The sequence below is a fragment of the Mesoplodon bidens genome (genome assembly GCF_964165515.1).
Source record: "Mesoplodon bidens genome assembly, chromosome: 16".
NCBI lineage: Eukaryota > Metazoa > Chordata > Mammalia > Artiodactyla > Ziphiidae > Mesoplodon > Mesoplodon bidens.
The window spans coordinates 23,416,238-23,439,708 of NC_138173.1; the positions used below are offsets into that span (position 1 = coordinate 23,416,238).

The following is a 23,471-nucleotide window of genomic DNA, read 5'->3' on the forward strand; positions in this document are numbered from 1 at the left end:
TGCCAAAAGTAGAAAATACCAGGCCTTGCTCTACTGAGAGATCCTCAAGAGTCCAGCGACATCTTAGTTCAGATGTGCTAGGAGACAAAGGACAATAGTGCAGTTCTCCTCTGAGTTACCACCATAGCCAGACATGAGGTCACCTTGAGAGACTAGAATCTACCAGAGACATGGCCAAAGGTGAAAGAAGAAACATGAACGTGTAAAAACAGTGTTGAAACAAATGTTTCCGACAGTCAGCGTGGCATGAAGACTTCTCAGGCCTCTGAATCCCTTTCCTTGTTTTATGTCTATTTGTTCAATGAAACACGTGCAAATCAAGTCAAGCCTCCTGGCTCCCAGGTAGGTACAGCCCAGTTCTTAGCTCCTAGAAGGATTCTGGGCTAAGGCTCCACTCTACTTGGACTGTACTATCAGGCCCCCAAAACGGGGGGAGCTGCCAGGGAAGGACTGATTTCCATTTCAAACTGCATTCTGGTACTTTGTACTCCAGCACCATTGGCCGATCAATATTTAATGCTTGGAGATTCTGACTCTGCGGGAGTCATGTCAGGGGACCTTGGGAGCCAATCTGCTTGAGCTTCTGAGTGATAATTATTCATGGGCTCCTGCCTCTTGCTCTTTCTCTCGCACGGTCCCACTCTGCAGACTCAGTGCCTTATTCAGTCTTCTCTCTCGCTCTCTCCGCTGCTGTAGCTGGACCCTCCGCCTTCGCCAACGCTCAGCATCTGCACATCCCTACAATGGCTAAAACAGCAATGGGTAAGGCATCGCGCCTCGTTCTTCCTCGGCTCGACCTGGAGCCCACCTCTCACCCTCTCTCTTACAGCTTGGAAGACATTCGGAGATATTTTATAGAGAAAAAGACATTACTGTTAACAGAGCAATCGGGAAGGTTGGAGGCCTCTCTGGGGTTTGAGGGAGGGCAAAAAGGGGATCCTTGGAAATCTAAAGCTAAGGATTTGTTTTTAAATGTGGAAGCAGGTAACTTGCCGTCCCATGGGTAGCGAATTTATTCTCTTTCCATATTTAAAATTAAGGCTCAGTCGTGGCGGGGGAGGGGTCTACTCGAACTGTATGCCTTAAATGGGGTTAAGGGACATTTTGTAAAGTGCTTTGTAACATCCTTTATTTCTTCTCTAGTTAAAACAAGAAAAGAAAAAAGAAAGAAAGAAAATAGGGGAGAGGAAAGGGGGCGGGAGAAAGGAAAAAGAAAAATGCAAAGTCAAAGCGGTCCCATCTAGGCTGTTTGAAAGATGGGTGGAGACGAGGGAGGCGGGAGAAGAACCGGGCAAATGTATGGCATTGTCTGGTCAGAAAAACTGATAGTCCTGGGGCGCGGTGCGGAGAGGTGAGGGCGCGGGGCGGGGTTGGCGGTGGGGGGAGACCTACACTCTTTTGTTTTAGGGAAAGGGAGGGGAAGGAGAGAGGAAGTCGGGAGGGCACGGAGGGCGCGGGTGGGCAGCTGCAGGGGCGGGGAAGCGCGCGGTTGGGGAGGGGTGGAGGGACAGCGGTTTCGCAGGCTCTGGGGTGGGGTTTCTTTGTGTGAGGACGAGCCGTCCCGGGGGGCGGGGGGGGAGGCACCTGCAGCGCTGGGCACACAATGCGGACGGCCCCACCCTTTGCGGAGCCGCGCTGGCGCCCTCCCCCTCCCCCTCCCCCCAACCCGGTGCCGCGGAAAGGGGGCCGGGTGCGGAGCGCAGCGCGACGCCCAGGAGCCCAGCCCTGGGGAGACAGCAGCGCCACGCCCGGAGCCTCGCGCTCCCGACTCCCAGCCTCGGCTTCCGAGTGAGACCTGACCATTGCCCCCGCCTTCCCCACCCTGGCCTCATTGTTCCATTTTACAGAGGGAAGGGGGGAAAAGTGGGTTAACATTTTTCTTTTCAAAACCACATTACATAGGGTTATTAGACATAAACGCGATAAAGCCTTCTTTGAACTCATTTGATCGTTTGGGGGAAAAGCTTCTGGAACCTAGATACGAGTATACATAATAATACAGACACAAAAGAGGTCAAGGTCTTAAATTGAGCCAAGTGAAATATCTGTTTTGTAGGTCAGACAGGGCCAAATATCGGCAATTTTCATAGGCTCAGCCTGTATCGGAGAGACGGTCGAGACGCAGAGACTAAACGAGGTTCCGGATCCAGGGCCGCCATCCCCAACGGGTCTTGCGCCTCCAGTGCCCCTCGGTTCGGCGCTCGGTGGCCCCGGGAGAAACAGGCAGGGAGGGACCCGAGGTCGGGTCGCGGCTGGAAGCACCCCTTCCGCGGGACCCGGTGCGGGATGTGGAGAAGGGGGAAAAGAGGCCAAAAGGGCTTGCTCTGGTCAGCTCCGCCCTGCCCTACCCTCCCAGGCGGAGCCGGAAAGACCTCAGGCTCAGATACTGGACAAGGAAAGGGGGCTGGGGAGGGGCCCTTGAGCGGTCTGCCGTCCTAGAGTCCTTTTTTCCAGCCCCTCAGTCCAGAACAGTCCGGGCGCCCCTCGATGTGCGCAGACAGCGGGCGTTGGTCCGAGTCCCAGCGCCGAGCCCCTCCCAGCCAAGTGCGTGGCTCTGCGGAAAGGCCGGCTCGAGTCCCGCCCGGCCACACAAAGGCGCGGCCCCACCCCAGCCGGCCGCGGGACCGCAGAGGTGACCCCTTCCAAGGAGCGCAGGGAGGGTCTCTTCTCGCCCTCCCACATCCCGTGGAGCATGGGGCTGTTTCCCGCAGCCGAAGCCCACGGCCCACGCCCTGTTCTCCATGCTTTCCTGGATGGAGACCCCTTGGATGGTCTCGGTAGGAGAGACCCTCGCTCCTCGAGCGAGGGCCTCGGCCCCACCCTTCCCAGCTGGGGCCCAGACCCGACAGCCGCTGGCCGGATGGGGGCGCACGTGGCGAGCCGGCGAGTGGAGCGCAGCCAGCCCTGCAGAGCCCCGCGCCGCGCCCTGCGCTCCCCCTCCCCAGGGCTGGGCGCTCGCCCGCGTGGGTGCAGCCGGGAGACGGGTTTCTGCGCAGTGTCCTGAACTACCCCGGCCTCCCGCGGTTCGCGGTTCGCCTGGCAGTCCGGCAAGATTCTGAGAATGGGGGTGGGGGCTCTCTCGCTCTGCGCTCTGCACCTCCACCGAGAGGTTTCTGCTGCAGGAGGGCGTCTGCAAACTCAGCAGCAGCAGCATTATTGCTATTATTTTAAATTATTATTATTGTTTCATGACTCACTGGCCATATTTGTTCAAAAGGTTTGAATGACTGCATTTGAATAGGGATTAACCCTTGTTGTGCTCACTTTTCTTTTCTTCCTCCTGTTCCCAACCCCCCTCCCAAAAAAAGTATGCATCCCCCCTTTCATTTTACGTTATAAAACAAATACATGTTCGGTTCCTGTAGGGACTTTGTACGTTCATGTGGGTCAGATACAAGTGCAGGTGCTTGCTTAGGGCAGGGCTTGTGTGCCAAAGATTGCTGGAAAATTCTCCGCGGAGAATTGTTTGTGGCCGCAATGGATGAAAATATCCGTATATAATTGAAATATGTTGATCTTCACCTTGTAGTCCATAGACCCTATCTATAAATATATAAATATAGGTTATGCACAAAATTTTAACTTTTTATTTTTATTGCTAAACTCTTCTTCCAATTGCTGATTCTTGATACCCACTCGATTCTGCACAGAAACATGGTTGGGGAAATAGCCACCATCCCATAATAAAAATCCCACCCCAAATATGACAAACGCAAGAGCCCTTTCTGCCATGAGTAAGCAAATCATGAAAAGAAGTACAACCTCTGCATTATTAAAATAATGGATTTTGAAGTCATTCCAGTTGCAAAGCATAATCAGTTAATCACCAGGGCGGGAGTTTTTTCCTGATTCATTAAACAATTATTGTATTCAGCAAGATTGCACTAGGTGCATGTAATATTCCCTGTTATCTTCTCTAATGAAGTGGGTACCTTATAAATGGATATATAAATAACTAGAAGTGTAAAGAGGAGGATTTTGTTAAATTTTCAGGATAAAATTGAAAGAGAAATAGCAGTAGTTTATCACTTAATCTTATATGCATAGTTCGTACCAGGAGAGTAAGCTGAGCCTGCAGTAAGCATTACTGACCCAGTGTAGCTCAAGGCAGGTAGCTGGTTTAATGATATAAATTAATACACCGGGTGGTGGTTGTCTACCTACGCATGGTAAACTTCTCTGAAAGAAAATAAATTTTTCCATGATAATTATCAATGATTATTGGATTGGATGGTTTGTCATTAAAATACACAACTTTAAAGTTAATTAAAATTAACCATGGATTTGTGATGTGACTTACCGAATAATTGTACCAAATTATTCTAAGGGGGAAGGGAGTGTTTTTATTGTCAGAGCAATTGTCTCTGTCCTTAATCATTAACAGTTTTAGCAGAATTGTATCTGTTGCATTAAAAATACTTTTACTTACTTTCATATTCTTTTAACTGTTAATGGACAGATCGTGGAATAAGCATTTAATCATTTGGCACAATATACTTACCTTCAAATAACTTGTTCTCAATGGTGAAATGCTGCAGGAGGCTACGTTTTCCTCAGATTCAAGAAATGTCCTCTCAGGGTGTCATAAAGCCGGTTCGCGCAATAAAATAGCTTTCCTCCCTGTAATTTAGATTCAAAATAGTTACTCAATTCTGCGAATATTTAGTAGTAGCCATTAAGCAGAGTTTTAAAGTTAGATCTGTACAATTAAAAATGAAATGGAAGATAAGTCAATTACATAATTAATTGAGGATTTTTGTCATTGATAAATCCAGACCATCTTTAGGAAAATTCCTGACTTATCGGTCACTCGTGTTTTTTATTCCAACCGACTATACACCCACCCCAATAGCTCACTGCTCACACAGGCTGGATGAAGCTGGCCTCAGAGCTGGTGGCTACCTGCTTTGGGTGTGGCCACCCCAAGCTGTTATATCTAACTCCAGCTCACACCAGTTTCCTCTGCGGTCTTAGAAAAACACACATTATTCTGTTGTCACAGAACCTGTGACCTTATATGAAGAATGCAAGAAATTTTCCGGACAAGAAAGAAAAAAAAAAAAGAAAAAACGGAATTAGCCAGTAACCCAGATGTTTCCAGAACCAAGGCTTGGAGTCTGCATTAACTTTTCACCCCACTAGAGGGCACTCAAGTTCTCCAAAGAAGTAGATTGATTTAAACCCTGTTCCAAATACTTGCTATTTAAGAACGTCTTTTATCTGGAGCATTCAATTGCTTATTGGATAAGTTAATGCCATGCTTAGCCTAGTGAATGAAAAGGGTTTGTACACTTTTTCAAGGAGACGAGATGAAATGAGCCATGTTCATAATCTGGAAGTAGGTGTAGGTCCTGGTTAATTATTCTCTGATGATTTTACTTTCTAGTATCATTACCTTGTTACTGTAATATCATTTATGTTATTAGGGGGTTTGTAGTGGATAAATAGTATACGGTGGTCAGTAGTAATATCAAGATTATATAGGAACAGAATGTTTCAATGTTTAAATAAAGGAATAATTAAACAAAAACATTGTTTAGTTATTCATTTATTTAAAATGTGCTCAGTGTTGAGGACACACCTGAATGTCACTCACCACTTCCAGAGAGATGTCAAGTTAGTAGATAAAGCAGGTAGATAAAATGTGATACTGAGAGGGGCCCCCCAAACTGGCTGTTACTCTTTTTCCCACTTCCTGTTTTTTTTTTCCATTTAAAGGATACCTTTTAAACCAAATCCAGTGTGATTTCAGCTTGAACATTTAAATCTAATGTTATGTCAGCTTTCAGTAATTATTGAGTACCTCCTTGTAGTTTTATTATTTAGTAGAAAATTTATGTTAATTTTCATGAAATAAGAAGAAATAGATAAGCATAAACTAATTTTTAGGATTATCAAAAGTGGATTTTTTAATGTTTGCAATGGTAGGAAATTCTTTTTCTCTTATATGTCATGTACCTATAATCCAACCATAAAATATTTAATAGGTTCATATTATTATGCTCCCCAGACTTTAATGTGCATGTGAATTACCCTGGATTTTCATTAAAATGCAAATTCTAATACAGTAGGTCTGGTTGAAGCCAGATATTCTGCATTCCTAACAAGCTTCCAGAAGATGCCAATTCTAGCCACCAAACACATCAGTTTAAGCAATATAAAATTGTGATATACACGTTCCTCCCGCAATAAGCTCTGGCATTACGTCTTAACATTCAAGTCTATGGCAATCTTTACAAAATATTTCACCTCCAAACTCATATACTTAAGGATTTTATTCCTCTGGGAGTTATGTGTTCTGTGCCATCATTCTCTTTTAATTGGATTTTTTTAATATATTCGTATTGCAGGATTCAGCAAAAGACCTTCAAGAGAAATGTGGAAATAAGAATTTGACTCTGTTGTGGGGGCGGGGCGGTGTGTGTGTGTAAGAAAAAAATGAATGTGGCTTGCAGCACAGTTGAGAAGGCTGATAAATCAATACTGATAGTTTACTGTCATTTACAAAACAATGCGCAGAACAAAATGTTCAATTCAGAAACTTTTAGTTATGGAATATAGTGCAAAAGTCTGTAACCCCATTTACCATATGGCTAATTCATTGCAAATACTCTACATACTAAGGAAATTAACACAGAGGATTAAGCATCACTAAAGTTGTCTCTCAGCATATCCCATACTTATTACTTACCAAATTATCTAACAGCATTTCTTCCTGGATACCACATGAGCAAATTATTAATAATTTATTGAGTATGGCTGTATATTTGAAAACATTACGTGTGTGTTTTCTGCTTACTTAAGCCAATAAAGGAATTCCAATATTCTATACTAACTTTCTAAGAAAGTCAACCTAGAGGTAAAAAATGGGTCTTCAGGGAATATCATCAAAGATGTACTATGTCAGTCCTGGCCTGCAAATGGGTGGCTGACACTGCAAACATCACCACATCTCGGGAAATGCTCTCCTGCAAAAATGATACTATGCATGAAATATCTCAAATTAGAAATTTACCATTTCCCAAATAGGGCACTAAAAACATGGTCCCAAATAAAACTGGCCATAGAGATAATAGGATATACTGTTTTTCCCCATGAAGTTGGATTAAGCCTCAAGGTTATCCATCCCTTTGTTCCTGTTGTTTTTAACTGTTCATTTCAGGGTCTCTCAAAAGCTAGGAAACTTTCAATTTTGCAACTCCTGGTACATTTAAAAAGGAAGAAGACATGCTAAGACAGCATTATAAAAATAATGTGTGTTTTAAATGTTTAATCCTAGCAGTCTGTTGTAGCTGTATGTATACCTCATTTGGAGATAACAGAAATTTAAACTAGTGGACCCTGAAGAATGAGGCAAAAAATTTCCTGACTGGTCCTTCAATCAACAATTTTCCTGTGACATTGCTTATTTTCAAGGATCATTTCCCTGGCATAGAAGTAAATTTCAGAGTGTCTATAAGAAGTTACTTTAATTTATTGCTTTCATCCTTATATAGTGTATATAACATGCTAGGCACTAAGCACTTTACACATATTAACTATGTTCATTTATAGCATGTTATAACATGTTTATCATCCAATAATCCTAAAAAGTATGTACTAGTACAGATGAGGAAACTGAGGTGCAGAAAAGAGGAATGACTTGCCCAATGTCACACGGTTATTCAGATCCAAAATTTGAACCCAGGCTTTCTGACTCCAGAATCTTCACCCTTAACCAGCACCCTTAGACTTCAGAGGTGTTCCCATCATGGGGTTTGAACCAGTGATACTGCTATTTTGTTTAACAAGCCTGATGGTCTTATCCTTTCTGAGCACAGATCCACCTTGAAGATGAAATACATTCAAATTAATGACTATTTTAATAGCTAACCTGGGGCTTATTAAAATAATTGCCGTGATTTAGGCTTTTGGTGAAAGAGAGCTATAAGACCTTGGGGGCTCTAATGTATGGGATCACGTCACTCTCTGAAGGCTCAACTAAGAACACAGCAGGGACTTCTCTTGTGGACACTGATTTTTTTTCTGGAAAAAAAGAATTCTTGACTTAATCTAATCAGTATCTTCCGGTTGACACGTTTCAAAATGGGCTCTTAGCTGGTTCCGTAGACCCTAGATGTTTAATCTTAATATTTTGTTTTATGAAATAAATCTAGAGCTAAAAGAGAGCTACAGCCATGGCATTCACATTTAACATAAGCATTAGATATTACTTCAAGACTTTCTCCATCTTATTACCTCAAAAGCAGACACTCAGGCAAGAGAGATCTGTGGGAAGGCTCTGACTCCCTTGCAAAACATTTCTAATTATCTTTTAATAAAGGAATCAGGTCCTGTCATTTGTCAAGGAGACATTTGCAGTAGTAAAACCTGTGTTTATATAACCCATTTTTATTAGTCATGATTACGATAACATTTTGTGTATACTTGTTCTCACAAAACACTTTTATGTGAATGTAAAGGTTAATTAATGCATTTCAGCAATCATTTTGCTAGACATCTGGAAATATAGCTTCTCTAGGAATTGTACTTAAGAAAAGAAGTCACACATTATACTGTAAAACCATAACAAAATTTTAAGGCTTTTCCTCATTTGCAATTTTGTTGACCTCCAGATTAAAATATTTAATACTATGAAAAATTATAAGATTTTAAAAATTTGTTTTTGTGATCAAAAATAATTACAGTTCTTGTATAGTCCATTAAATATAGTATTATCTGGAACTGATTTTTTTAATTGTAAAGCAATGCTTATAAGTGTGCTTATTTAGCCGTTATTCTTCTGGAATAATTGTACTTTGGATGTCAGAATTTGTACATCATCCATTAGCACAAGTCCTTAGTATCACAATAGATGATCAGTAATATGAATCTGTCAACCTTTTAGTTGTATGTCTTTATATCCAGAAAAGAAATGGATGAAATTCATCTAAACTTAGTTCCACAAATACTTGTACAAGAAAGCCTTTTAAAGTTTAAATTTTCATTCTACTCCCTGTTTCAGAAGATTTTTTTTCTCTATTAATGGCAGCCATAAAATTTAATTTCCATTCAACAAAATTGCTTACACTAAACCTAATAACAGTCTTTCAGTTTGGGCTTCCTAGTAAATAGAAACCTAACTCACATGATAAAGCTCAACGGTATAAAACATTTGACTGTTGCAAAACTGAGACCAGAAAATCACATCAAGATGTCATTGTTACCATTTCCAGACTCTAATGGGGAGGGGCACCAACCATCTCAGGCGATTGAACAGCAGCCAGTTACTGCAGCCTGCCTTGGAACGCTGCTTCAGACCATAATTGTCTTCACTACTGCGTGGTTCTTTTTTGTTCCAGACACACTAATATCTACTGTTGTTTTTTAAGTCTTATAGCTTTATCTGAGCAATGCCAGTTAGCATCCTTCTCATAGTCATTATTCAAACACATAACAAATTACCAGAGTTGATTCTAACCTTTTTATGCACAGATTACATGATCCAAGACTCCTGTCGCTTTTAAAATCATCTTTTCATTCTATTTCTGACCTAATCTTTACTTTTAGAATAAAAAAAAGGAGCAGATAAACACAGAAGATTGAAAACATTCAAAAGAAAAAATGGATATCATGATCTATCAATACGGGACCTTGTAGTTCTCAGAAAATACTCACCTGTGCCATACTTTTTAACCTTCCTATAATCCTTATGAGATGGGCATAGTATACATGTCACTCTGTTTAAAAATGAGTAAATTTGGGCCTCCCTGGTGGCGCAGTGGTTGAGAGTCCGCCTGCCGATGCAGGGGATACGGGTTCGTGCCCCGGTCTGGGAGGATCCCATATGCCGCGGAGCGGCTGGGCCCGTGAGCCATGGCCGCTAAGCCTGTGCGTCCGGAGCCTGTGCTCCGCAACGGGAGAGGCCACAACAGTGAGAGGCCCGCATACCGCAAAAAAAAAAAAAAAAAAAAATGAGTAAATTTAAGCTCAAAGAATTTAGTAAAGTTCACATGTGGTAAGTTTTAGAGCTAGGGCCAGAACACAGGTCTAACAAAGATATATGTATCTATGTATACATACAATATATGTGTGTGTGTGTGTGTGTGTGTGTATATATATATATATATATATGTAATTTCACTGATATGTGGAATCTACAAAACAAATGAACAAACAAAACAAAATAGAAACAGAGTCATAGATACAGAGAACAAACTGGTGGTTGCCAGGGGGCAGAAAGGGGAGTTGGGCAAAATAGGTGAGGGAGGCTAAAAGGTACAAACTTTCAGTTATAAAATAAATAAGTCACAGAGATGTAATGTACAGCATAGGAAATATAATCAATAATATTGTAATAACTTTGTATGATGACAGATGGTAATTAGACTTCTTGTGGGAATCATTTTATAATGTATAAAAATATTGAATCAGGGCTTCCCTGGTAATGCAGTGGTTGAGAGTCCGCCTGACGATGCAGGGGACACGGGCTCGTGCCCCGGTCCAGGAAGATCCCACATGCCACGGAGCAGCTGGGCCCGTGAGCCACGGCCGCTGAGCCTGCGCGTCCGGAGCCTGTGCTCCGCAACGGGAGAGGCCACAGCAGTGAGAGGCCCGTGTACCGCAAAAAAAAAAAAAAAATATATATATATATATATATATATATATATTGAATCAATATGTTGTGCACCTGACACTAATACAATATTGAAGTCAATTATACTTCAATAAAAAGATATAGATATCTAATATATATTAATATATATATATGTATTAGATAGGATTCGATTAGATATATATATGAATATACCTAATATATAGTACATCTATATTAGATATGATAATATATAATAAAAACAAAACTAATAAAGTGTAGCACTTTCTCCTGTCCAGTAACAATAGGTACAAGTGAGGAAAGGCACACACTAAGTGGGTTTACCATCAGTCTAAATTTATTAATAGTTAATGGCATTCGCATAGCCCAGGGAGATCAGCTCGGTGCTTTGTGACCACCTAGAGGGGCGGGATAGGGAGGGTAGGAGGGAGGGAGATGCAAGAGGGAAGAGATATGGGGACATATGTATATGTATAGCTGATTCACTTTGTTATAAAGCAGAAACTCACACACCATTGTAAAGCAATTGTACTCCAATAAAGATGTTAAAAAAAATAGTTAATGGCATTAACTGCAGTAAAATAGATTCAAATACCAACTTTGTTCTGAAGCCTATGCTAGGTATTGTAAAAATATAAATAATCATGGTCCTTACCCTTGGAGAATTTAGTCTTTTGAAGAAAACAGGACCCTGTACATACAAAAAAAATTAATAACCAGTAATAGTAGCTTGTAACTATAAATAGAAGTCTCCACCATTTTAACAATCTTATTACACTACCCTACAATATTATGAGGCAGCATATAATGATATACTAAGATCATCAATTAGGAAGTACAGAGAGCCACTCAAGTGCTCTAAGAGACCTCTAGCAGATAAGAGGTGGGTATGGGGATTAGATGGATGTAATTTTACATCTTGCTCCACCTATTCACTAGTTGATAATCCTTGAGTGAATTATCATTTCTATACTACAATTTTCTCAGTTATATCTCACAGTATATCTCACGTATAGCTCAGTTATATCTCAGGGGGAAATAAGACCACCTAAATTACACGGTTGTTGTCAGACAGAGAAAGAAATATTGTATAATATTCCCTATATGTGGAATCTAAAAAATACAAATGAACGTATATGTGAAACAGAAACAGACTCACAGACATAGAAGATAAATTTGTGGTGACCAAAGGGAAGAGGGAAGGAGCAAATTAGGGGTATGGGATTAACAAATACAAACTACTGTGTATAAAATAGATAAGCAATAAGGATATACTGTATAGCACAAGGAATTATAGCCTTTATCCTAGTAACCTATTATGGAGTATAATCTGCAAAAATACTAAATCACTATGCTGTGCACCTGAAACTTATAATATTGTAAATCAACTATACTTCATTTTTTTAAAACATCACATGGTTGTTGAGAGGATTAAGTAAGCAATTCAGTGTTAAGCACTTTGTAATCCAAAAGAGTAATCCCCTTCTCTGACACCCTAGATGGATGATGAAAACACTAAATAAAAATATTAATTTAAAGTAAATAACTAAATTCTTATACTTTGTAAATTTCTACATATAATAACAAATCTACTGGAATTACTTGGAATTCAGGAAATGAGCATCACTCAATAATTCTTTGTGGTAGAGGGAAAACTGATGTGATATTTATGACACAGCGGCCAATATAGAACACCTCCAAGATAAATCCATTCCAGGTAATGCCAGAATTAAAAATACATTTCTTTTGCATTTATTTCTCATCTCATGTTTCCCCGTTATACTTCATATCTCATCCTCTGTCAAATACATATATAGCTTCAATAAAACTAACCCTTCTTGCCTACCCAGTAAGGCTCATCAACATAAAATGTCACATTCAGTAGAAATAAAAACTGATTCCAGAAACATTAAAATGTAAAAGTCTTCCCTGACGTTTCTTGGAGAGCAGGAAGGAAGAAATTACATCACATACCACACACACACACACATGCACACAGAGTCTTTTGTTCCTAAAATCCTCTTAACCCATCAGTTTCACCCAAATCTCACATCACTTGACTGTTTCATAATCTCTCATTTCTGTTTCTCCAGTCTCCTCCCTTCCTGGAACTCTCCTGCTCTCCTATTTCCATTTACAACACCTATCCTTTAGCTAGATCTTTTCTTTCAGGGATAACTTCAGGTATTTCTTACCTGGATAAATTTAGCCTTGCTACTCTCCACCCATTAGTAGATAAGTACAACAAAAATACTAGAGCCGAACAGTACAAACAGAATATTCCTTAGATGACTGTAGTAAGAAAAAAGATATAGATACTTAGAGTTTAGTATTATTCTCCCCGTACTCATGAAAATAATACATTTTCAATCAGTAGTGTTCCAGGTACCGATCAGTAAAACACTAAAATGTTACTGGAATGTCATTATTAAAATAATAAAAATATCCTGAGAAATCAAATTAGCATTCATCTGACATCTGGCTTGACAAAGGCTTAAGGGAGCGTAATTCTGCTATAAAAGAGCATTACAACTATTTTGTTTTGCCTCCAAAATATCATTTCATATAAACACATGGTACATAAAGTTGGAATTATATTTATGACATAATTATAGGCATATTAATAGAAATATGTTTACATTTACAAGTATAGTCCTTTTCAAATTAGATACTGTTGATAATAACAATCTACATATAAAAATACTCAATATTGTTCATATTTATAAGCCATAAAATGCAGATGATAAGATATACTCCTACTTTCTCATAAACGTGAAATAATGACAAAGGAGGAGCTTTATATGAAAGCATCAATACAGTTTAAATCCTCACGAGGTCATAAGATATTGCAGTGGGTAGAAGAGTTCACTTTAAAGAAAATGTAGACATTCTTTCATTTTAAAAAAATTGAACAAGCTTCCGAAATGCCTAACCAAAACACAATGGTAGAAAGAAAAGAACTGCATCTCTTCTATCAACCAAAAAGTTGGTTTAAAAAAAATGCTTAGTAGTAGAACAAATAAAAGAAAATGAAATTCAGTATCTAGCATGAGAATTTTTTCTAAGTTCAACATTAACATTGAAGAAATATTGAATTATGCTGCTTTGAAAGAACTGGATTCCACGTGCTGAAATGTGTCTTAAAATGAATTTTTTTCAAGCGTGTACGGTAGCAGTCTGTATTTATTATGAGTTGCAGGAAGTTGTATTCCAACTTATGCAAGAGAAGAATTGCAGAAAAATATAACTTGGGAGAGAATGGTGAACTTTATGACCTGCTTGCATAACCGAAGAGAATAAACGCCTACCCACTTTTGCAAAGGGACAATGCTGCTGACAACAAATAGCCAACATTTTATCACTTTTGCTAAATTTTAGACGTGAATGGTGAATACATAGGGTGAGGACGGTCAACTAAGAAGTCAAATAGGATTTCTCAGAATTGCTTCTATAAAAGCTTTGTTCTGCTTGAGACAAAGAGTAGCAGGCTTTGCAAGGCAGCTTCAAATCTAGCTTTCCTTGATCTTTCTTCCTGTGAACTCTACAGGTTTACTGTCTAACAATGAGCTTAGGGATTAGCCACATACCTACTTGCAGCACCTTTTTGTGGTCATCATATTTCCCATCACTTATTGTCCCCTACTATTCATGAACCAGTCACATGTCATGTGTCCCTATGCCCTTTCTCCCATTTCATTTTTATGGCACTCTTAGGTTTCATTATTCCCACTGGACAAGGAAGGATAGGAGAAGCTAAGGGAAGTTAAGTGACTTTGTCGAAGTTTCACACCTTGTTCAGGGCAAAGGCGGGTTTCAGATCTCAAACCCTCTCTCTTCACTCCAGCTGCCTTACCGGGAAAAGTTGTTAACTGTGTGTTTTGCTACAGACATTTCTTTACCTTATATGCAACTATACTGAGGGCTTCTTTTAGGCCAGAACTACGTTTCATGTACTTTGTCACCCTCACAGCATCTTGTGGCCGGAAGTAATGATACTATTGGGTAATGTGTATTGAGTGTAGTGTGCTGAGTGCAGTGAAAGCTGTCCCAAGCACCTTGAGAAGATTATCATGCCCATTTTCACAGCTGGGAAAGGAAGGCAGGGAAGGAAAGCTATGTGCATCCAGTAGGTGCTAAGGTCAGGATTTGAAACAAATCAGTCTGACCGTGGAGCCCTCTTAGGCAACCACTATACCTACAGTGTCCCTTGGACATAAGTAGGGGCTCTGGCTATGTTTGGTAATTTGATGAGCTAAGGATGAAGAGAAACCACAGCATTACAAGAAGCAAGATGCCACAGCATTTCACTATAGCCACGGCCTGTAGACTTCAAAAGTCACTCAAAGAATAAAGAGCAAATCAGAGAAGATTAATCTTTGCTAACAATATCTTACATGAGTTAGCACTTCAGTTTCACAATACATTATTTAATTCAATCTTTACAATAATATCCCCATTTTGTGGATAAATAAACTCATGTTTAGAAGGTTTAATAAATTGTTAAGGTTGGATAGATCCTGAGCTAGAGCCCAAGTAAGTCTTCAGCTCTTACTCATATTTTTTCCATTATCCCAAGGTAATATCTACTCATCTTAAGTCAGTATTGTGGCCAAAAAAGCAACAGAACATATAAATGAATGCAGAGGAAACATTCACCTGCCTCCTTTTTCTCCTTGCATAGAGAGAGGTGATTACCTGTTGTCATGAAGTTGACCTTATGAAGGATAGAGGTAGGTGGGGCTGCTTAAATTTTGCCTGGGAACCAAGCAATTACAGTTGTGCCACTAACTAGTGCCATTTTGAAACTATCGCCATAGCTACGGCTGTGGGATAAGGGCTAAGTGAGATAAGTAGCCCACTTCAAAGCACCCAGAAATACCAGTCTGTAGCATAAAAGGAATTTAGTAAATTTAGTGAAGATAATCGGTGAGCTCAATCTGGCTCCAACATCTGGACTCTTAATCCCTACTCTTAAGCTAGTCTCAATGGGAAGCCAGCTGAGCCACTGACAGATCCAGGGGGTATCATTTGCAGCTGGTGACAGCTCCTCCCTGCTCAGCCACCAAAAGATAAGCATTTATAGAACACTAACTGCTACATATAACTACATGCATGCATTAAATGAGACACCTTCTCTCGCCCTCAAAAAACTTAAATATAGTTGGGAAGAAACGATTAGCAGCAAACCCAACAGTAGAGGAATAAGGGCTAAGCTTTGTGAAACAAGCCAGGAACATGACTGTGTCTTTGAAAGGAAAAGAGACTCAAAGCCCTTTGCGATGGGAACAATTAAGTTTGAGTCACTTCTGTTTTTAGGGAGATGGGAACTCAGCCTTATGGAATTGCATGAGTCAAACATTGGAGACATTTCTGAATTGTCACCACATCCTCATACACAGATCCTCTGTCCTGCTCTACACATTATTACTTGGCCAACTTTTTGAAATTGTGAGCAATATCCCAAACCACAAGTACACTTTTTTATGGATGTATTTAGGCTGAATAAATCTAGAGAAAACAGAACGTGAAGGAAAGCCCATATTGTGCCTTTAAGTATTATGTATTACCAAGTTATGATTTTTAAAATAATATCAGCAATTTATTATGCTAAATTCTGATTCATATTTATCAATGCAGATCAAACACTTGATACCATTTTACCTTCAGTTTTTTACCGGGAGTGTTTATGACCAAGTCTTGTAGTACTAGCTGCCACAAAGAAAATAAGAAGCATAGGTTATTCTGATCTCACTCAACCAGTTATACCAACATGTAATCTTTCTCATATCTTAGGAATGAGTATCATGGATTCAAAAGGGGCTCCAGATGGCAACCAAAAAGCTCATATTTTATGAATCACCTATTCAGCCTAATCATAAAATATATATATTTTATATATATTTAAAATAGATCTTCCTTGTAGTATGGGGAAAAGCTAAATTTGCTCAAATAGTTTGACAATTTGAAATTCACATGATGAGTTGCTTTATGAATCACATTATATATAACATTTTGTGTCTATCATGTAAATATTTATTATGAAATACCAAGATTTGGAAAGAGGAAACAATTTACAAAGCAGAAATATGAAGAGTAAGTTTTCCTTTTCTTTAAAAATGTAATGCCTTAAAATAATTTGTTTAAAAGAAGGTAGGTAAAGAAAGCCCTTAGTGCAGAAAACACAAAAAAAATGAATCTGCATGCAACGAGGAAGTTAATTCATTTAAAGACAATATTTGCTAAATTTGTAGAATCATAGAATTCCAGAGCTTGGAAATACCAACTATAATGAAAAAAAGGTCCAGAAAAATTAAATGACTTGCTCAAGTTCTTAACAGAAAAATCTTAAGTTTTGAGAAGACCTCACAGGTCATATAATCCAGTCACCATCTAATACTTATTTTCCTACCTGAAACATGGGGTTAATTAAGACTTGGGCTACTATCCAAGAGCGAGTTTAATCGCAACACATTACATAATTTTGTAAAGTAAAAGAGAAATGCCATTCTTCATGAAAATTTTGTAAATGGAGGAATTCTACAAGTAATACATGGTACATATATATTGCCTTGGTCAGCAGTAGCAGCAAGTACCACCATTCTGGATGCATTCCAAGAATTTCGTATGTATACATGAGGCATTGGTCTTCACATGCAGATGAACTTGCTTCGCAAGAAGGATGAAAGTGTGTGAAGCCCTCGGAAAGGCTGTTCCAAGTGCTCTGGAAGAGGAGATCAATGATCCTTAGGTTTTAGGAAAGGAAAAAAATACTGCCACAATACAAATAAATTGCTTTATATCACCCAACATCAAAAATGCACAACCAGATTTAGAAGCAGGAGAAAGAGTCAAATATCGAAGAAAGATGATGTTTTTAAAAGCCTTTCATCACTTCCACTATTACACCTTTCTCCCATTGCTGTTTTCCCCTCTGCCCCTGTCATCACCACCACCACACCATCTGCCATCCCCAAAGTGGGGGAAGGCCTTTAAAAAAACTAAGGTTATTAAGTTTGATTTCTTCATGTATAAAATGAGACTATCATTAGATTATTTAGATTATTTCTGCTGTTCCTTCCAGTTCTACGATGCTAAGGCTAGTGATTCCAATTGCATTAGACAAAATGCAGACTTATTAATAATCTAAACATATTTATATTGATGACCTTAAAGTAACTCTTTTTGAGGAACTGCTCACCAATCCAGGTCAACGAGATTTCACTAAAGTAGAAAAACAAAATGCATAACCAAAACAAACTAAAAACCTCATAATATGTTTCCTCGAAGTATGAACAAACCCTCCTGATCACTCAGGTATTTTTATTTGTATCTTATAGGTTAAGCGTGTTATGAAATCCACCTGTAAGAGAACATACGGTTACTTTTTAAATCTTTCTGGGTTTTTTTGTGATGTGTATTGCTTATTTCAAATAAATCAAAACCCAAATTTCAATCTCTTTATCCTTTCTGTAGTCATTTACTTTATTACAAAAAAGGCAAAGTGATACTTTGGCATACAAAGAACAATAACTTAACAAAACTACGTTTATCATAGCACGAGCATACAAAACTTTTGCATCACTGAAAATTACCGTTTCTTAGAAGACCTTTTATTTCCAGAAGAAACAAAACGCATGTAGAAGAAGGAAAATTTAGAAAACTTTTCTTGGACCAAGTTGTCTTTTATATTTTAATCTTGTTTGTAACAGTGATGACACAAAATGGACTGTGGAATTCAGAAGCTCCCGACATTTTTCTTACTTGCTTTTTATACTGTTTTTCATTCCTGGTAGAAAATTTTACTAATTCAAGTTCTAGTATATGATGGGATGAATCCTATTTCAGAAATGCAATAGTCAGTCTGCATAAGAAGTATGTTTTGCTGAATTAAGAATGGATGCAAAGTATTTTTTTTTTTACTCTTCAACCAAAAAATTAAAAAATAATGGGAAGAGATTTAAATCACTTGGGTGTCACATTCAGCCATTGTGGAGACACAATTCAGAGAACATCATGACAGCCCTCAAATGGAGGTTGCCTCCCCATCAGGAGACTGAAGGGAAGGGGAGAAAAGAGTCATTCCTCTACGGGAACTCCACTCAGCCAGATGAATGGTCTCTCTGTTCTTTCACTCTGGCTTTGTCTCATTTAAGTCCCAACCAATTTGGCTATCATCCTAGGCTTGTGACTACTACAGGTGACTTAAGAAAAAGATATCCCTCGGTACCCAGAATTAGGCTTGCTGATAAAATCTTGAATTGCAGATAGAATAAAGTGTTCCCATTACCCCTGTAAACCACAGCGTAGTTTGGTCTCCATGTAGAACTACAAGATTTTCTTTATCAGGGGAAAGATAAAAGAACAAGATGCTGCATGATACAGCGGAATTCTCATTAAACTCAACAGGCGCTTGACCTGGAATCAAGAGTAAGGTGAGGTCCCAAATTGATACAATTTACTGCTTTTATTACAATTTTTATCACAAGGACTGATTCATGTCACCCAATTTCTTTTCCTTGTCACAATTGTTTTTCCAAGAATCAGTGGAATTGAAATTTAAGAGCCTTATATGTTTCTGTAAAAGCCAATGATGGGTTGTACAGCTTTGACCTTCTTAAATGTTCCTTTACTTGATTTGATATCTATTCCTACAGAAAAAGTATGCTGCTCTGGCTGATCAAAATATTAATCTTTCAGAACCTCCCTGGTTATTACAGCTTAGGAGATCATAATCCTTGTGGGGAGATGTGAGTTGAACAAATATAAACTGAATCCATATTTATATAGATTAGCATTACATCATCATGGCAGAAATATCTAGAACATTACTTCATATCAGTGATCTTCTGGGATGTTAAAATAGATCTTGAAAAATCTGAGATTTCTTTTTCATGTAAATATTGAATTCTCAATTACATATTCATCAAGCTAAGGTTTTTTTAGGGTCCAAATTGAAGCCAATATAGTATGCAAATGTTTTAAATAGAACCATTTTAGTCTATTTCATCTTTCAAGAAGAAAATCAGTAATGGAACTCCTGAAAGTATTTCTAAACAGGATGATAGATTTGACTTTTAGAAAATAATCTGACCTCAGGCTCTAGGACCTCAAAGCAATCAGACTACCAAACACAATACACATACACATACACACACACACACACACACACAATAACACAATACGGCCAAAATCAAGTTAAGATGAGCTGCAGGAGCTTAATTTATGACATGGATAAAGAAGGCATCAAAAAAGGGGCTTATAGGTAACGGATTCCCATCTATTTAAAGACAGATAATAGGAGGCACAGAGAGAAGTCAGATCTAGGAGATCAGTGGTAGAGTGTGGGTTCAGTGTTTAATGACTGTGGGTGTAAGTCTTGAGTCTTTTTAGAATCAATTAGCAGAGTACCATGTTTCTCCAATTATCTCTCATTTAAACCCTGGCAACAGCAATGAGGACTACCAGGAATGTCTACAACTATCGCCCCCAACTTGCCAGATCCTAAAGATGCCCCTACCTGGAAATGACAGCATTTTTTCCCAAAGAAAGAGGTACTCTTAATTCACTGCTTATATAAATTGGAAAGCTTCAAATAAAAAAATGTTGTCAATGAAATCTCTTAGAAACCAATGCAAATCTACTTGCTGTAAAATCATTGCAAGGAACTTATATCCTGCATTCTGTATATCATCTAACTTTGTCCTTTACTTTCTTCCCAGAGACCTTTCAAAAGAAGAAATTTAGGTTGACTCCAAACTGAGTATCTTAGGACTTGTCAAGAAATCCCACCCCTACCCCCTACTGGACTAAAATGATCAATGATCGCAGGTAAAACATGAGAAAGGAAAGGAGGGAAAGCAATGTGCTAATAGACCCTGAGCATCCTTCATCGGAACCCCCAAAACACAAGTCCATGGTCAGGCAACGAGTTCCCTGAATGACTCTGTTCTTATGGTTAACACTGCTATGTGAGAACACAGACCAGTAGCGCATCCAGAGATTATGAGATATTTTCTTCCAAAGTAGTATATTAATGACATTTTCAGAGCATTCCTTAACTGTCTTTCACATGTTAACAGGAAGTCTAATACATATTACTTCTTTTTTATACTCTGCATTAGCCAAAACTGAGTCAAATAAAATTTTGCCCAGAATGAATAAATGGAAGATATTTTTGTGATACTACTGATTCTAAATAAAATAACAACAAAGTAAGTATGAGACCTCATATTGATGGTCGTTCCCACACAAGCCAGGTGAAATAGAAAATTGAACATTTTTAAAACACTTATTTTTAATTATTCAAGCCTTTCAAAAGTAATGGAGTATATTGTCATGAATAATATAGATTATTGTCTTGTTGAAACCCAAAGTGTATAAAATTAAGATGTATTTGAAATTTTGAGCAAAGGGCTTAGAGCTTGTGATATATATTTAGAAAAATGGGAGAAATAATTTTATATGTATATACATATATATGTGTGTGTGTCTATTTCATATTTTACTAAGTAAACAAAATCTCTCTGCTATTTTAATCTATCCCAAGATCTAATCTGATAATTAAATCTCTAGTACGGATTGTATTGTTCTCCTCAACCACTCTTTGTTCCTCGAGGGAGGACTACAATCTCCAGATTCACACATACACGCGCACACACAGGAAAAAACAACAAAAAAAATTGAGAAAATTTAGATGATTGCCTACCAAAATATATCATCCTTAAAATAACAATCCAAATAACTGATGCAAAAGTACTTTTATCCTAAAATACCTACCTAGATAATTACCACTTTCTCTTTTTACCTCATTAGCTGTAATATGAGTGTGTAAGGATATATTTACTCATATAATAAAATATACATATACTCAAAGTTCCTTTTGAGAAACTGTTCCTGCATTTTCTAGCCATCTCTGTACCAAGTAAAACCCACAAGTAAAAGAAAAGTTACATTTTCTTTCTATAAACCCCTACACTTACCTATAGCCATGTAGTCAATAAAGTTAAACAACAAATGCCAAAGAAAAAATGGGAAAGAAAAAAGTCTTGAACTCATTATTTTAAAAATCAGTAATAATATGCATTATTTTCTAGTTAGAAACAACGTGTAGATGGTGAAGGTAAGTGTAATACACCTGAACAAATTCTTGGGGAAGTGAATAACATTAGCAGCAAAGCATTTAGATTCAGGCAGACCTACATTCAAACTAAACTCCACACTTTATCATCTACTGCACATTGGGCAAGCTACACCACTTCTCTGAGTCTTTTAATTTCATCTGTAAATCTGGACTAATTATAGTACCTCTCATTGTATTGTTGAGATGATTAAATGAGAAAATACACGCAACCAGCTAGCAGCATGCCTGGTACATTGTTTGGTCTCAACAAATCGCAGCTGTTGCCATTATTCATAGTTCATTGTAGTCATTTAGAAGAATGGAAAAAATATCAGCGTTCATACACCATTAGGTTAAGTGGATATTGCTATTAAATCATTATGCATCATGTGGGTTGAATTTTAAATGAATTTACTAGAGAAATACACTTACCTGTAAACATTAATAGTAAATAGCAAATGCAAGCAACAATGAAAAACCTTATATGGAATTACCTATCTCCTCCCACATCCTTACAAACCATGCACACTCTGCTTGGTGTTGGGTATAGTGAAAAGATTAATATATGCTGATTTCCAAAAACCAATGAAGAAAATGATTGTCAATTCAAAGTATGAAGTTTCAATAGTGAAATCTTAATAACATGTTTCTAATAGCATTCACATTTGCTTGGGATTTGTTTTACTGTCAATAAAAAAGTTTATTCAAATTATATATATTTCCATATCTCAACCCATGGTCTATTTTCTACAAGGTCAGCTCATCCTAGATGAGCTGGACTCAGTTTTAGCGACCCTTTTTCTGGAAAGCTTCCCTTGGCTACCCATCCGTGAGGATCTCTCACTCTCTTCCATCTGCCCTTGACTCCAAATTTAGTTATTCTTTTCTATCAATTCATCTTTCATAAAGTCCCCTGCATCTTCCCTTTCCTTTTCCTCTGCACTACCATTTCCCCAAACCATGTTACCTGCTGAACTTTATTCAATTGTTTCTTAAGTGTGTCTCCTAGTGATGGGTCTTTTCTGCATAAAACGGCCAAATAGGTCTAAGAAGAGCTTTTATCAGGTAATTCCATTTTCAAAACGTTCAATGGCTTCCTATTGCTAGGATGACTCCTAATAGCCAAACATTTTGACCGTGAATAGGGATGTTATTAATGGGCTTAAACCAGAACGATGCAGGCAAACCAGGACTTACAGCGAACCAACCTATTACCAACTGTGCTTTTCAAACTTTCTCACCTAAATATTCCTAAGGGTGGACTCAAAACTAAACTCTCAAATTCAAATTTCTTTTACATTTACACATTTAAAATTCTTGAAATTCTAACATTCTTGTATATATCCATGTTCATTTTAATGTACACATAATGTTTTTAAGTTCCAACAACCCTTTTACATGAGCAAAATTTCAAAACATCTTACCCAAAATCTTGGAGCCAAATTGACCTCAAAGAAGACTTACTATCAGGACACAACTTCTAAAAAAGTGTAGTCTGTGAAAAAGCTGTCTCCTGAAACACAGAGAAGGCCATTCACAAAGACCTGGAAGTGAATTATGCTCCCTGAAGTTGAGTTGAATCATCCATCCTTATGTAAACTCACTGTTCCACTCACAAAAGTTTTCCATATGGTCTCTTTATAAACCCATTTCCATGTCAACAATAACAAATATACCTCCTCTCTTCTTTGCTTTCCTCAACGCTACTCAATCTTATGATCCTGGTCCATTTGCTCTGGTTGCCATATAAAATATAAG

At 38.4% G+C, this 23,471-nt stretch overlaps 1 protein-coding gene across 1 annotated transcript in view; it reads left to right on the forward strand.

Annotated features, from left to right (window-relative positions):
* Positions 1–678: 678 nt before the first annotated feature.
* The window catches only part of STMN2 (stathmin 2), a 50,766-nt gene continuing 27,973 nt past the window's right edge, over positions 679–23,471 (forward strand). The window contains exon 1 of the mRNA XM_081258356.1: positions 679–762. Within this exon, the coding sequence (XP_081114482.1) occupies positions 744–762 (19 nt within the window). The 5' untranslated portion in view covers positions 679–743. The remainder of the gene's footprint in view (positions 763–23,471) is intronic.